This window comes from Panthera uncia (genome assembly GCF_023721935.1).
Source record: "Panthera uncia isolate 11264 chromosome C1 unlocalized genomic scaffold, Puncia_PCG_1.0 HiC_scaffold_4, whole genome shotgun sequence".
In the NCBI taxonomy this organism is placed as follows: domain Eukaryota; kingdom Metazoa; phylum Chordata; class Mammalia; order Carnivora; family Felidae; genus Panthera; species Panthera uncia.
Window position 1 is genome coordinate 102555400 of NW_026057585.1, and position 16280 is coordinate 102571679.

The window sequence follows — 16280 nt, forward strand, 5'->3', positions numbered from 1 at the left end:
GAGTGGCTGGCATGCCGTCCGGGCTTCAGGGGGAGAGAACCCGTCCCCCTCGGAGCAAGACCTCCACCCGCGGTATTTCCCACAGCATCTCCTGGAGTCTGAGTAAATGGGTGGAAATGCCAACAAGACCGTACTCGTGCTGGGGGAGGCGCCCTCCCCTCCTGGAAGTATGCGCGCGCCCTCCTCGCCCAATCCTACGCCAGGGCCGTGTGGAACTTTCCACACCTCGCGCTGGAGAAACGTGCCCCCAGAAGCCCGTTCCTGCAGCTGCCGAGGCGTGTGTCTGCAGGATGGCCCTGCTCGCCTCCGCCTGCAGACAGCGCTGCTGAGACAGCCGGGGCGGCGGCCTGGAGCCCGAGCCGCGCAGGGTCCCCATGCGACTCCCTGACGGCGTCTGCGGGGCCGCCGGTGAACAGGCCGGAGGCCCACGGATGCACAGACTTTACTGACCCCCAGAAAACAGCCCCTTCCAGGGTGCCCGGGGCCTGGAGCAAAGGTGGGGTGCAGCTCGTGGGGGACCCCTCGCCCCTGAGCCCCACGGGGGACAGTCAGCCTTCTCAGAGCCTGACGCTGACCCAGGTGTCTGCCCTGACTTCCTTCGCCCACGTCTCCCTTGTCCGTCTGTCTATCCGCAGGCGCTAAACAGGCCCTGCCTGCACAGCACCTCACTGAGCGGCCCCTGGTCTCCTCAGCAACAAGCACAGTGAAGGAGGCGGGACTCTGGTGAGGGGAGGGGCGGTGGTCACTTCGACGGCCAGCAGCCGGGGATGGAGAAGCAGCCATCACCTCCCCAGTTCACGGCTCCGGGGCAGACAGACAGGCCAACCCCAGGCCCTCCTGCGGGCTCTGAGCCCTGACAAGCTTCCTGGCGGGTGAGGGTCTCCCGGGTGCTGGGGGAGGGCGGTACCACGCAGAGGCGGCCCATGCCCTGCGGGAGCTGGTGCTCACGTGCGGCCATGGCAGCCAGTAAACCAGCCGCTGAGTGTGTAGGGGGCTCGGGACTTCACAACAGGCTGAACACACAGCCTGTTGTTCACGGCGGGGGGGGGGGGGGGGGGGTTGCTCATGAGAAGGATTAGTGAAGCCCGTCGGAAGTGAAAGATGGGCAGGGTGCAGGGAAACTTCCAGGCTGGAGATCAAAGGGCAGAGCACCTGCGGCCAGAGGAAGGGCTGATGGGAGGCGGGGGAGCGGTTCAGCCCAGGGACCCTCTGGCTCCCGAGTCAAAGGCGTGATACCAGTCGTGGGGCAGTGCAGGGCCTGGCACACTCAGAGGTCACGTCGGGGGCTCCGAATGAACGGGACGTTGGCTGTTGCAGAATAGCTCCCGCGTTTTGGCCACAAGCAAGGGAAGAAGGGATTTTCCACTAGCAGAGACCCGACTGGCCGACTGGCCACCGGCGGGGCAGCTCAGCGAGCCTGGCGAATGGGGCCATCCCTCACCTCCACTGAGGCAGGCTCCTGTATTCCCCTTCCGGAACAGTCAATCCCTGCCTGCCCGGACCCCAGCGGCCCTGAACCAGGTCGGAAAGGACACCTTGTGGCTGCTGCCCCATTCTGCAGCCCAGGCCCCTGGCCACTCCAGCCCTGTCCTCTCCCAGCCACTGGAACCCCTCCTGCCGGGTCCAGGTCCCCAGAGGCCCCGCCCCTTCCTGTCCCCCATGGCCCCCCCTCCTGGCTCCCAGGCTGCCCCTCTCTGTCTCTGCTTATCTCGGATCTGGTCATTCTCCATCCGTGCAGCCCCCTCCCATGCCAGGACCCTCCTCACTGTCATTTTCCCCGACACCTGCCCCCAGGTGTTCCAGCAGGCGCTGTGCTGTGGGGGGTGGGGGGGGTGTCTTGGCCCGCCGCCCCCTCCCCCACAGCTGATGAGTGGCTCACGAAGCAAAGCCGAGTTCACACTTTTCACCCCAAATCCCCCTCCTGCAGTATCCCATCTGAATAAACGGGGCGACTCCCTTCACCCAGCCCCCCGGGTCCAACCTGGGTTGTGCTCGCCGTCCCCACGCCCCAGCCCACCAGCAAATCTCGTCCAGGACTCAGGTGCTCACCGCCTCCCCTGCTCCTGCCTGGCCCTAGGTACCATCCCTCCGCAGGATCCGCCAGCGGCTTCGGGCTCCCAGCCTCGGCCCTGCCCTCCTGTGGTCTCCTCTGAGCACTGCAGCAAGGGCCCCTTCTAGAAGCCTTGTGGGATCTCGTCCCTCCCTCCCTCCGTGTGCCTGGGATACAGGAGGCGCTCAGGACATAGTTCTTGACGCACGGATTGGCTTTTCCTACCTGGGCCCCTTCCCGCCCAGAGGCTGCACTGTCTGCAGGAACAGAGTGACCGGATCCTTGCTGGACAGCGGGTGGAAAGTGCTGAGCCAGGACCGTGGGCACGGGCGTTCACACAACACACACCTGCCGGTGCCCACCAGACCGGCGGACAGCGGGAACCGGCCAGACGCTGACGACCCAGCTCCACATGACCCTGCAGGGGCGCCTGGGTGGCTAGTCGGTCGAGCGTCCGACTTCGGCTCAGGTCATGATCTCACAGTTCGTGGGTTCGAGCCTCCGTCGGGCTCTGTGCTGACAGCTCGGAGCCTGGAGCCCATTTCAGATTCTGTCTCCCTCTCTCTCTGCCCCTCCCCTGCTCACGTTCTGTCTCTCTGTCTCTCAAGTATGCTTAACAACAAGAAAACGATAACTCTGCAGCCCAGACAGTCCTGGGCCCTGGTCAACAGACAGGCCTGAAAAGAGCCACGGGGTCTAATATTGACCCTGCTTATCTCTTGAGGCTCTAAAGTTTTTGCTAAATAGTGAAACAGCCCGAGAGGATAGTGAACGGGAGATCACAGAGATCAACATGGAAAAGTCGGCCCCAGGTGTCTGCTCCGAACGATCTCCAGTGTGGTCTCAGGTGAGAAGGGACCGTCCGTGCCCTCAGCTCCCTGCTGGGTTGGGGGTAGGTGGCCCGCCACAGTGGGAGAAGCAGCCCCCCCCACCGGTGTCGGCCCAACGCCCCCAGTAAGTGGGAGCCACGAAAGGGGTCGTTCGGCCTTCGATGGAGAGGGACGGTGCGGAGGCAAACCCTGAGTACAAGCCAGCAGCGAGAAAGGATGCCCCAGACCCCGAGCAGCCCCTGAGCAGACCCGGGCGCAGGGCTGACCGAAGCCGAGCATCAGGGCGCTTCCTGCTCACAGACAAGGGCGGGGCCACATGGGAGACACCCTGCGGCCCCAAAGGGCTCCCAGCGACAAGGGACATGACAACGTGAGCTCGGGACAGCCCTGTTTGTTGGTTTTGGGGTTTCAGGTGCTTTGGGCCAAATCTCACTTCCTCTTTCCTGAGGCTTGCAGCAGCAGGAAGTTTCTGTCTCCTGGGACAGAAACAGGAAACAGACACATTTACAAATCAGTGACCCAGCCCCTCCCCCTCCCCAGGGGAAGAGGAGGGCGACTCCACCTGCCCCGGGGCACAAACGCACCAGCCTTGCGGACAGACTTGTCCTCGTCTACACAGAACCGAGCAGGGTGTGGGCCGCAGCAGCAATGTAGACGCTCCGTCCACCGTCCACGGGAGGACCCTGCGCCCCTCACCCCTGCGCCCCAGGGAAGATGCCACGCAGCAGCCACGCTCAGCCCCACCCGACATTTGCACTGCGGGGGCCACTTCACTGGGGAGAAAAGGTCCCCACGTGCCCAGGCTTCTCCGCTGGCTGCGCAGGGACACTGGCCTCCAGGGGCCCCGGGGGCTTCTGGCTTCTGCCTTGGGTTGTGCGTGTGACAACCAGGTGCCCCGGCGGCAGGCGGATAGCTCCTCCTGGGCCACACACTGTCACTCCCCCCACCCCCGACCTTGCTGGGGACACACGTGCACAGGCACACACACATGCTCATCCCAAACCCACAATGCACACAATACACGCACACACACGCTCTCTCGCACACAAGCACACCCGTGCACTCACGCACACCGCCCAGAACCTTCGCGTCTCCAGAGGCTGCCGCACCCCCAGGTCTCTGTGGCTCAGGCTCCTGGCCTCTGCCAGCCGCCGGGTCTCCCACAGGTCCCAACGGCCCCCACTATACCTGCATCCCTGGCAGGAAAGACGGCCCCAGCCTCCACCTGCTCAATTAGCAGCCTGGTACCTGCCTGGCCCCCGGGGACCTGGCAAGTCTGGAAATGAGCCCGGGTCCCCAGGGCCCAGACCGCAGGGGCCCAGCAAACACTGCCACCCCTCCCCTCCCTCTGCCAGGCTGGTACCCTGCCATGAGACGGACACCTTGAGGCCGGTTTGCCACAAGTCCTTGACCTCGATCTCAGACCACACCAAGCCAGCCTAGTGAGCAGATTCCCAGGAGAGGATGCTGTTGACCTGAGAGCAGGTGCGGGCAGGACCGAGCCGCCAGCCCAAAGCCGGGAAGCAGCGGAAAGCCCCACAACTCAAGGCAACCGCCTAGACCCGACCAGACATGACCCGCCCTCCTCTCCCTGGCTGTTGGTCCTGTCCGGCCAGTGGGCACTGGTCCCAAAACTTCTCCAGGATGGGCAGGCATCTGCCTCTCTGCCCAGGACCTGCCCCAGCCCCTCGGTGCATCCTGCCTGCCTCAGCTTACCCTGGATCGCGGCACCCAGCCAGCACCGGATGCCTGAGCAGGACACAGACGAGAGAACGCACTTCCTAAGCCCCATCACGGCAAAACCCCACCAAGGCTCCCCCAGGAGGATGGAGATACGGTTCCGGAGAGATGCGGCACACCTACCGTGGCAAAATGCTGCGTGGGGTCACTGACATACAGCATGGTGGGCACGCGGGGGTCCGCACACGCCGGGGAGCTGGCGTGCCGCGGGACGAGGCATGGGTCTGGGTGGCCGGGGGGCGAGGCGGAGAGTGGTGGCTGCCCGGCGGGGTGGGCCCAGGCGGAGGGACGCCGTGGCTAGGGGGGCGGAGGATGCCCCGGGACATGTGGGCTATCTGCGGGCATTTTCCTTCTCCTCATCTCCCAGTTCTGTCAACCGGCTGCGTCTAACAACAAAACCGGTGGCCCACCCCTTATTCCTCATGCCTATTCATCAAAGTCCAGGCAGGCCTCAGCTTGCCCACTGCTGTGCTGGACCGCACCATGGAGGCGCGCGGGGAGGGGCGGCACGCCGGGCCACCGGCCGGCTCCGCAATTAAGCCACAGCCGGCTCCCCCCAGGACACCGCCCCCGGGAGGCTCCGGGGCCACAGGCCTGCACCCCTGAGCGCGACGGGGCCAGCCCGGGCCCTTGAGACCCAGATTGGTGGGGCCAAGCCACCCCAGAGCCAAGACGTGGTGCTGTAGCCCTGGCATCCTGGGCGGAGCAAATCCTCCTGCCTCGGGAGCGTGTGGTCCACCGGGGCCACCCCGCAGGGCTGAACAGAGAGGAGAGGCACCCCAGGAGACTGCTCCCCCCGGTACCCGCAGGGAGCCTTGCTACGAGAGCGAGCAGCCTAGGCGTGGTCCAAGGCAGCGGATCGAGCCGGAGGACCAGAGTCCCGATGCCCCAGCCCTGCCCGGGCTGACGCTGGCCTTGTCCCCACCGGTGCCGAGCCCCTGGAAACAGGGATGTGGCCCAGGAGGGGGACTGCGTGCTGGCCTCCAGGCGCTGCATAATGGTGGCCCGCCTAGCCGGGGGCTCCGAGGGGGCCGCCACTACCCCCTTTCTGGAGTCTGAACCTCCAACCCAATGTAACCATCTGTGGCTCAACGTTGCCTTTGGGGTAGAGGCCAGAGCCCTCCCTAGAAGCAGGCAGGACATCAGTTATACAGTTACATATAAATCATGTGAAACTGGACAGGCCACCCTCAAGTTTCCAAGCTCCACCCACCCCCCAAGACCACTGAGGTGCTGGAAAGACATCCTCGAGACCCTTGTCTGCCAGCCCATTCTTGTCGCGTCCACAGCCATTCCCAGCCTCCTGGGGGGCTCAGGGCAGAGGCAGACTCCACCCAAGGCCCAGCCCAGCCCCCAGGCTCCTCCGGCAGATGGGGAGGCAGAGCCCATGGGGGGGCCCTGGGGGCTGCAGCAGAGACACTGCTCTGCAGGCTGGCCGGACTCACTCACTCACTCCCGTGGCCCGTGGCTGTCAGCCCCCGGCGCTCACAATGAGACAAGGGAGGAAAGCAGGGGGCCCAGGTTGGGAGCTCTGGCTGGAAGATGGCAAGGCCTGGGGTGGGGAGCCCGCTGCCCTTGGGGGGCCCGTTCTTCAGGGAGGGAGGCTGGAGGTGGAGGCGCCTGGTGGGCTGGGCAGGAGGACGGAATGGAGGGACACAGAGCCAGGTAGGGGAAGAAGAGGAGGGTTCAAACCCCAACCTCTCACAGCTGGTGTCCCCCGCGACCCCCCTTGAGGGCAACACCTCCAGCTGGGACTCCATGCAGGGTAGCTGGCTTGGGGGAGGTCAGCTGCCTTTTTAATCATGCTGGGTTTGTAAAAGCCCAAAGGGGAGAGGAGAGGAAAGAAGAATTTGAGGTGAGAGACCCCAGGAATGGGCACAGGTTGGCACACAGGGGACCCACGTGTGGGAACTCAATCTTCAGGTGGCCCCAAGATTCCCACTCCAGGTCTGTGCCCTGAATGCCCCCTGTCCTCGGGAGGCACCGTAGATGTGATGACAGCCCCTGTGATTAGGTTCCAAACCCAGTCAACTCTGAGCTGATCAGAAGGGAGAGTATACAGGTGGGCCAGGCCTAATCAGGCGAGCCCTTCAAAGAGGTCAGGGAGACGCCCTCGAAATGGCCTTAGGAGCACACCGCCAGGCTGTGGAGGCACCACGTGGCAGGAGATGGCAGGCAGCCCCCAGGAGCTGAGAAAAGTGGCCCTCGGAACAGCCAGCAAGGAGGCAGGGACCCCAGTCTGACAGCCACAAGGGACTGAACTCTGCCAACAGCCAGGGGGCGGAAGGGGTCCCCGGGCCAGACAAGACTGCACGCCTGGCTGACACCCTGAGCAGGGGACCCAGGGGAGACCCGCGGGACTCCTGACCCACGGACACTATGAGGAAACACACGAGTGCTGTTTTAGGCCACCAAGTGTGTGGTGAGGGTGGGGCTGCTCGGGCCACTGGGATGGCCCGGGGAACACAGGCTGGGCCCAGGGGAAGCCAGCCACACGTAAGCCCCGGACAGCATGCTCTCCAGAGGGAGGGCATCAGGTCGGGAAGGCGTCTTCTCTCGACCCCTGACGGAAGCAGAGGCAGAGGGTCCGTGCCCCACCCAGGCCGCAGGGGCGGCACAGAGGAGGCTCTGGGCACCCGGGGCCTGAGGACCAGCACTGTCCCCCGCACCGTGAGCTGGGCCAGGCTGGGGTCCTAGAGCGACTAGGGGCAAGACACCATATGCAGACGTGCCTGACTCCAGCGTCTTTCCCGAGCAGCACCCACTTCCTGCACACGTGTCCTAAGTCTTGGCCACCCAGGGGGCAGGGACAGGGCACTGGGGGACTCTGTCCTCAGAACTGGGCCCCCTCCTCGCTTGGTCCTCAGTTGCTTCCTCCGGGTGGCCTCCCAGGCAGCCCCACTGGGCCTTGGCACCTGCTGTCCTGATTCTAACTCACTGGAGGTTCCACCCCACCGACCACTTCCGCAGGCTCGTGGCAGCAGAGGGGGGTGGGATATTTCTTCCCCCTCCCATGGGCGCAGGAAGGGCACCAGCGACGTGCCAGCTCAGGGCCACACTCCTCATACTCCTTCCTGAGCACCCACGGGAGGATGGCTCTGCTTACCCCACAGAGGATGCCACGGAGGATGCCACGGAGGATGCCACGGAGCTGGCTCCATGACCCGGCGGCTGGCTGGGACTCAGCTCCACGCACCCCAGAGGAGTCCCCACCACAGCCTGTGGAAGGAAGGGCTGCTCGGGGCTCACTACGGAGGGCAGGCGGGCTGGGGGTCCTGGAGCTGACCTCGAGCTGCAGACCCTTTGAGGAGGGGGCGTCCTTCCCCTCCGTCTGTGCACCTGCCCCCTTCTGTGGGTAGCTCGGCTACCTGGGAACACCTCCCGGGAGGACACGCTGGGCTGTGCCCTCCCTTCCCCACCTGGGGAGAAATGCACCCCCAGGCCAGGAAGGCCTGCCCCGGGTCACTGCTGGGGTCTCGAGCCCTGGGCATATCCGCCTGGCTGTGCAGCAGGTGGGGGTGGGGCCCCAGCATGGATCAGCCGCCCCTGCCAGCCACAGCCCTTACCCCTGTGGCCCACCTGCCCACAACAGCTGTCACCAGAGAAGAGGCGCCAGGAGAGGCGGGAAGGGGTGCAGGGGGGAGGGGACTCTGCCGGGCGAGATGTTGGGAGGGGGTGGAGGGAGGCGAGCCCTCCAGCCTAGGCTGGCCACATGCCATCTCCCCCTTTCATGCATCATCGGAGCTGAGAAGTTGCCCCCCCCCCCCCCCCCCAAGAGTCTGGCTTTCATTTTGTCCCCGGGGACACAGACTCAGAGGAGACACACAGGCCCAGCACTGTCCAGCGGGAGTCAGGATTCCCACCGCCTGCCTGGGACACCCGGAGTGCTCACAATGAAGGACTTCATCCTGTCTGCACCCCCCCTAGACCGTGGGGGGGTCCTCCAGGGCCAGTACAGACCTCACAAGGCCGCCCCCCTCACCATGCCAGCCTACCGCCCTCCTGAGCCCCTGGGACGCCAGGGATCCGATAGGCTTTTCTCTGTTCTCCCCTTGCAGGATGCGGGAGGCCTAGCTTACAGCTCCTTGTGGCAGGGAGCAAGCCGTGTGCGGCAGGCGGACGTGGCCAGAACCCGAGGCCACCACCCAGGGCAAGGGCTCCCCCCCGCAGGGACCCCTGGGCAAGGGGCGTCGGGTCCTCCCTGGGGAGGGGGGGAACAGCGCTCTTGGACACGGGGCCCTTCCCCTGCCGCCCCCACCCCACACCTAGCTGTGTCACACGCCGCCTGAGGCCCCGCACCACCCTCGACATTGCCGCCCCAGCTCGATGTACAGACAAGGAAACTGAGGCCCCGTGTGCGTCCCCTGGCAGAAAAGGGGTAGGGATGGGATGCGTCCCAGAGCTCCCCATGCCCACGGCGGCCTCCCTCTGTGTCACCTCAGCATGTGGTGTGGTGGGGACTTCGGGAGCTCACTGTCCCCCCAAGAATCTGTGCTCAGGACTCCTCCAAGGCCCGCCTGTTGGGGCCCTGTCCTCTCGACTGCCGGACCCGTGTGGCGGGAGGGAGGTCCAAGGACAAGAAGCCGTCCTTCCCGCAGGGCTGGGCGGAGCTCCTGCTGGGTCCAGGCAGGGACACTGAGGCTCAGAGTCATGGGGAACTTGAACCCGGGACAGAGTGGCTCTTCAGGCGGGCCCCCATCCACTCTGCCTGTCCCCACTGGCCACTGAAGCTCTGGGTAAGGGCATCCCGTGGGCCTGCAGTGGCCTCTCTTCTGACCGTGGAGGGGATGCCGCTCAGGAACCGGCCCGTCCCGCGGGAAGAAGGCCCCAGACGGTGGAAAGCGCCACCCTGGAGGACCAATGTCCCCCACTCAAGGACTGTACCCATCTAGGCTCTGCCTTGTTGCCGGACCAGCCCCATGACTGAGGCCACCTGCCCAGGAGCGGTGGGGGGCACTGTGCGCGTGAGCCTTTACACCCGCCTCATGCTGAGTCACAACTGCAGCGCTGGCCAGCCGGGGTCACTGGTTCCAAGGCCCGGCCTGGGAAGCCTCTTGTCTAAGGTCACCAGGCTGGGGCTACCCCGCCTCCCCCTGAGCGGCTGGGTGGGGAGAGAGCCGCGCCCTCCTGGTCCCCAGGCTGGACTCAACACCGCCGCTGTGGAGCGTCCTCCGGGGGCTCCCTCCTGCACCTGCTCCAGGGCCCTGGCCACACGGGGCGGGGAGCGGGGGGGCCCTTCGGCGAGGCGGCCAGGCACCCGGCTCTGCCCTGGCTGCCGGGCTGCCTCCGTCTGTGCATCCGGCTGCGTCGGCCACGAGAGGGTGAAGGGGGGCTAAGGCAAGCTCTCTGCATGGCGCCCGCCCCAGACCAGTCGCTGTTCCCACTGGTCCAGGCAGGGCTCAGGACGAGGCCGAGGCTGACCAGGTGGTCAGGGAGTCCCAGCCTTTTACTAAGAGGTGTGTCCTTCCCTGGCTGGTTCAGGCCTCTTGCCCTTTGCAGGGTTGGGAGGCCACTCTCTCTCTCCCCCGCGGCTGGTGGGAGGCATGTGCCCTCCATTCCCAGCCCAGACGTGCTCAGCACCTGGCATGCTCCCGGGGGGACTGGGGGAGCACGCCCCACCCCTCAGGAACCCAGAGCTGCTGCCTCTGCCCGTTGGGGAGCAGACCCCACCCCTACCCCCGCTCCTGATGCTGCTGGGGTCTCCAGGCTCCTCTGCCCTCGAGGGCAAGGCTGGGCCGCTTCCCAAACTCAGGAGACAGACCCCTTAGGACACTCTTCAAGGGTCCTCTGTCCCTAGAGCCCCTGCCCCTCCACACAGTGGACATAGCCAGCGCCGGCAGTCAGCTTTTTTTATTGTGACAGAAGTGCCTGACGTTCTGCTTTTGATCTCGAGGTGGCCACTCAGCAGACAGCCACCTGGAATAAACGTGCGGCCGGCCGCCCAGCTCGAGGAAGGGCCAGGCCACCCCTGCGACGCAGCTCCCCTTTGAGAAAGCCCTGAGTGATCTAGAAACTGACCATCGGGTGACCCTGCTTTCCCCTTCCTGAGCTTTAAATCTGCTTTTGTATTTTAAATTCACCAGTAAAGAGTGAGCCCATGAAACCCAGGCCTGCACCCCCACCCCCATAAAGGCAGAACCTCCAGTCTGTTCTGTCTCTTTCTCTCTCTACCTGCCACCTGGCTGCGTGGCCCGGGCCCGCCTCGAACCCTCCAGCCCTGAGAGCAATGACACGGGTCCTGCTGTTGTCAAACAAAGAAGGGCTGGTCTAGCCGCAGCACCGGCTCGTGGGGAGATGCCTGTGGGCCTCCCCCAGGTGAGTGCCCCAGACGCAGCCAGCCGACGGCAGCCCTACTGAGATGCTGGGGAGGACACTGAGGTCCAGGAGGGGGTCCTGGGAGGCGAGGGGTCAGGACCCTTGGCCCTTGGGGAGCAGCTGGTAGAACAGGGAAGGTTCTGGGGGGACAGGACAGAGCTTGCACTTTTGCGTCCTGGTCCAGGATGACTCTGCCCCAGCCCATCGAGGCCCACCCTTTGCCAGCACCTGCCTCGGTTTCCCCGCCTGTAAAATGGGAACAAACAGGTGTGGAAGGCAGGCGGGCTGCCTTCACTGTGATGGCGTCCCCGAGCAGGAGGCCGGGCGGGACAGTCAGCTTTCTCAGATCCAGCGTGAAAGGTTCCTCAGGGGAACGGATGTCACGGGGGCCCCCTGCCTGCCGTACCCCGACCCCCCGGCTGCAACGGCCCAAGTCGCATGTGGGCCAGCCCAGTGGCTTCGACGGACACGACAGAGGACACAGGGGACCCTCCTGCCCCCTGTCCCCACCCCAGCCTCGCCGTGGCTCGTTCACACGCTCACTGGAGCCCACACGGCCCTCGCTGTCTGCCGGCTGCTCAAGGTGCCTCACACGGGTGTGTGTCGGGGTGAGGGGCTCCAACTTCTGGACAGGGGCTTTAGGGCATGGGGGCCAGGCCCTCCTGGCCTCTAGAGCTCCCAGCACCGCCTCCTTCCTGGGCCCAGTTTCTCAGCCTGGTGCTGGTGCCCTGAGACGGACACTTGGCCACAGAGAGGCCAGGGACCAGCGCCGCTGCCGTCTGGGGGTATGTAGCAACCTGGGGAGGGCTGGCAACCACCAGGCATGTGGTGGGGACAGCAGACGTCACTAGATCTCCCCGGGGGCCAGGGGTCCTCACACCCCCTTCTTGCATTCTGCAACCTCCTTCTGGCGCACCAGTGCCTTGCAGCGGGTGGCCAGAGAAAGAAGCAGGGACGTGGCCTCCACCCAGTTAGCACAGCCCTGCCTTCTTGCCAAGAGGAACGCAAGAGCGGTAGGACCCGAGACACCGCAGCAGGGTGTCCGGGCCTCGGTGGCAGAGCGGGGGTGGAGGTGCTGCTGGAGCCCGGCACCATCATGGAGAGAGCAGGGCAGGAGACGCAGAGGCTGTTGCAACACCTAAATCCAGCCATTCCTACGCCTGGATCCAGCCATGCCTGAATCCATTCCTGCCCGTGGATTAACAGTCTCACGAGCTGACACGTTTTCTATTTTGAAACTGAAATGTCCTCACAAGCCTACCGAGGAAGCTGTACTCCTGAGCACCAGTGTCCCGGTTCCGCAAGCTCCCCAGACAGAACGGTCCACCCTTACCGACCCCGTCCTGAGACCCCCCGCAGACAGCCTCCCCACTCACCATGACGGGCGTGGTCATGCCCTGCAAGTGCAAGACATCCACGCTGGCCCCTGAGCCGCTCGCCACCGCGTTGTTTCCCTGGCTTGGCTGGGGAAGGTCGAAGTAGGTGCTGTCTGGTTCCCTGTGAAGAGGGGAACAGAGCCGTCAGCCGCGGGGCACCCAGGCCCCGAGCTCGTGGGCTAGGCCTACACCTGTCCTGCCCGCAGGAGCCCTTCACCCCATCGCCTGTCTCCTCCGCTCCCCCTCCCTCCTCTGCCGGCCTCGCCAGGGCTAGTGTCTGTGCCCGGGGCGCGTGGCCACACGTGAGCTCTGTCCCCTGGACCCCTCCTGGCCCAGGAGTGCTGGCTGGAGGAAAGAGCCCGGACTTTGGATGCCGCACCCCCAGGAGAAAGCCCCCGGATCCTCGCCCTGCCCGAGTCCGGCCCTGGGCGGCTGGAGGAGGTACTCACAGGGATCTCCACAGGTGCTCGAACGTGGCCCCCTCATCGGCGGCGGTGGCGGGCTGGGACATCTTCCCCGCACCCGGCCCGGAGGGCGGCTGGCTCTGCGAGGAGGGAAGAAGGACAGTGGGTGCTTGGGAAGGCCGGCCCCCGCCCTCCTTCAGCATCCGTGGGGTCTGGGCAGGGCCCGTGACACCGATGCAGACGCCGCTGAAGGCAGGGCACCCCTTCGCACCCCCCCCGTCCGTCCTCCGCTTTCCGGGCCTGGGTCCGGCCTCGCAGACGGGCGGGCCTGACTCCAGACCCAGGTTGGGGGGGCGGGCGGTGCCTGGCACGGCAGGGGCTTCTCAGAGCTGCCACCTACGGGGTGGGGGTGACCACGGCACCCTCTCGGGAGGCTGCCGCAGGGCCCCGTGGGAGCTGGGGAACACACAGGTGCTGCATACAGTGGGCTGTGCCTGGACCGCAATAAGGCCCCGACGGGTGTGGTCACCATTGCCCTGAGCTGTGTCTCCGGATTTGGCCTTCGGGGCTCAAGCCGGGTTTGGGGGATCCCGATGCCCCGGGACACAAGGACGGCTCAGATCCCAGGCCACTCCCTCTCGGGAAGGGCATGTGCCGGGCACGCCCAGAGGCTGGAGCAGAGCCCCGGGCTTGAGTCCTGCTATGCCCCGAGGCTGCAGCACATTGAGACAGCCCTCCGCCCCCGAGACAGGGGCCCCCCCCCCCCCCCCCCCCCCCCCCCGCCTGGACACAAAAGCAACTCGGACCCCACGAGGCAGCCCAAAGCCATGGCTGTGAAGCTGTCACGGCGGCAGGACCGCCGCATGGTGCTCTCCCGTCACAGGAGATGCCCGGCCACACCGGCCTTTGTCCCCAGAGCTTCCTCTCCTGAGAGCATCCACACCCAGCCCCCACCCCGCCATGGCCTTGCCCAGGCCCGGCACAGCTGGGGCCCCTGTCCCCCGTCCCCCTGCGGGGAGGGGCAGGGACACCAAAGCCCACCCTGCCCGCTGCCCCACCCGGGCCAAGGTGGTGCCTCCCCGGGCCTGCCTCCGGGTCCTTGGCAGAGGGCCGTGAGAATCAGCCTGGCCACCGTCTGCCTGGCAGTGACCAAGCGGGCAGGCCCAGACCTGCCCGGAGCCTTTGGGGGAGGGAGGGCACACCCGCAATCTGTCACCATGTCCCCAGGTAGGCGGGCGCTGGTGGAGGTCTGTGGCCCTCTCCCGGGGCCGCCACGTGCCGGGCCGCTGGTCTCTGGAGCAGTGGCACGAGCCAGCGGGGCCGCCTCGGGGGCCGGGCCCTGGCGAAAGGAGGCCCCGGGCGAAGGCCAAACGGGATGGCCCGCGGCAGGCAGCTTAGAAAGCACGGGCCCCAAACCAACTCTCCCACGGGCTCAGAGAAATTCAGTGACCTGCTGAGGTGATACAGCACAGCCCTACGCACGAGGACGACGGAGCGGTCCCCTTAGAGTTCAAGATTAAGTTAGTCACCCCCGACGGCATGCACGCCTCCGGCACACGCTTTCCCCACAAGGGGTTTAGCAAGGCTGGGGATTGCTGACTTGCATGCCTCCTATTCTGGGGAGGTCACTCCCACCCTGAGCTGTGGGTAGTATATGCCGACACGAGGCTCGACTCACCCACTCTGGTGGGTCCCACTCTGTTCGTTTTGCAGATGGACCGTCCAAGCCCAGAGATGGAAACCACTTGGCCGACGGCACCCGGCAAACGGTCAGGAAGACCCTGCAGGCCCCCGTTCACGGCCGCACGGACCCCAGGAGCCAAAAGATGCCAGCGGCTCAAGTGTGCAGGACAGATGAATGGATAGACACGGTCCATCCACACAGCGGGGTATTACTCCGCACAAGGAAGCGTGGACACCCGCCGCAGCGGCCACGAGCCACGAGAACGTCGTGGTGAGTCAGAGAGGCCGACGCCAAGAACCACGCGTCGTGGGACTCCGCCCACCGCGTGTCCATGGCAGACAGACGCACAGACTGAGCCTCTTCCAAGGGGCTCCCGCGGAGGGGCTCAGAACCCTGCATCCCGGGGTTCACCACGCCTCTGAGACGGACCCTCGCGGGGAGAGCATCCCCCAGGCCCCGCTCACCCAGTCCCGAAGGCCCTTCAGCGTCCGCCCCGAGGACGGCCACTGGCCTCCACCGGTGACTTCTGCTCAGGTGTTTCACCGGCAAAAGGAAGGTCCGGAAGCCTGCCCTGCCCTGCTCAGCGGACGCGTGGGGCTGGAGCCAGGAAGCCACGGTGCTCCACGATTTCCAATCTCCCTGGGAAACTCCCCAGAGCTGGTGGCCCTGACCCCAGGCCCCCCCTGGACCATGAGCCCACGGAGCTGCAGACCGGTCCCTATCGGCGCCGGGGCGCCTGCCAGGGTGTGAGGATATGGTGATGTCGGGCGAGGATCGGGGCTGCAGACACGCAGGCCCCTCCCCGGGCGTCCTCCCAGGACCCCGTGGGCCCCGCTCCTCTCTCCACGGGACAGGGGCAGGGGCAGGGGCAGGGGCACGGTCTTCCCTATCCCCACGGCAGCATTTCGGCCACGGACAGCAGAGGTGAGAGAAAGAAATCGACTCCGAAACCTCTCCCTGCAAAGGGTCCCCGGTGACCCCCGAAGGCCCGCGCCTTAAATTTGGGACCACGTTCACCACGGAAACGTGGCTCTCGGACCTAATGGAAATTGCTTTCGCAAACGCTGCAAATCATCTTAAAAACCACATGTGTACGGGGGGGGGGGGGGGTGTGAGAAACGCTCTCGGGCAGTAACGGAGTCGTGAAGTGTCGACGCAGCGTCTCGCACGGAGCCAGCCGCCCTGGACGGAAATGCCCGCGCCCTCGAGGATCCAGGGGCCAGGCGGGTGGATCCAGGTTTTGGGTGCAGGGCGTGCGGGGTGGGCCCTCGACCCCACTCACTCGAGCGGGGGCGCCACCCTCCCCGCTTTCAGCCTCTCAATGTGACTCACGGGTTTTCTCACCAGGGAGACCTGGCATCTACTGATATTTTCATTTTTAGTCACTTCTGGGAGTGGGGGCAGGGGTGCTTCCCAACACCCTACAGAACACGCAGCCCCTCACAGCGGAGAACCCACAGGCCCGGAGGTCAGTGCGCAGGGGAGACACGGCCACACCACTGCTTCTAGGTGCTTCTGGCCACGCCCTGGACAGGGCCTCTGGGCGTTCACATCACCTGTCACACCCAGTCCCCACGCATCCCCTCCCTGCCTGGCACCCTGTCCCCTCTCTGTCCCTACCTGTCCCTTCCATGCCCCCTGCCTTGTCCCCTGTGTCCCCTCCCTGACCTCTACCCTGTCCCCTCTCTGTCCCTACCTGTCCCCACATGTCCCCTCCTTGCCCCCACCCTGTCCCCATATGTCTCCCCTGCTCCCTGCCATGTTCCTGTGTCCCCTGCCCCCTTGCCTCCGTGCTTTGTCCCCTCATGTCCTCTCACTATACCTCACTCTGTCCCCACATGTCCCCTCCACGGCCCCCACCCCGTCCCCACGTGGCCCCTC

At 65.7% G+C, this 16280-nt stretch overlaps 1 protein-coding gene across 1 annotated transcript in view; it reads right to left on the reverse strand.

The window, feature by feature from the left end:
* The window catches only part of TP73 (tumor protein p73), a 65491-nt gene that overhangs the window by 32724 nt on the left and 16487 nt on the right, over positions 1-16280 (reverse strand). The window contains exons 2-3 of the mRNA XM_049618221.1: positions 12761-12855; positions 12312-12432 (exon numbers count right to left, since the gene is read on the reverse strand). Coding sequence (XP_049474178.1) covers positions 12312-12432; positions 12761-12822 — 183 coding nt within the window. The 5' untranslated portion in view covers positions 12823-12855. The remainder of the gene's footprint in view (positions 1-12311; positions 12433-12760; positions 12856-16280) is intronic.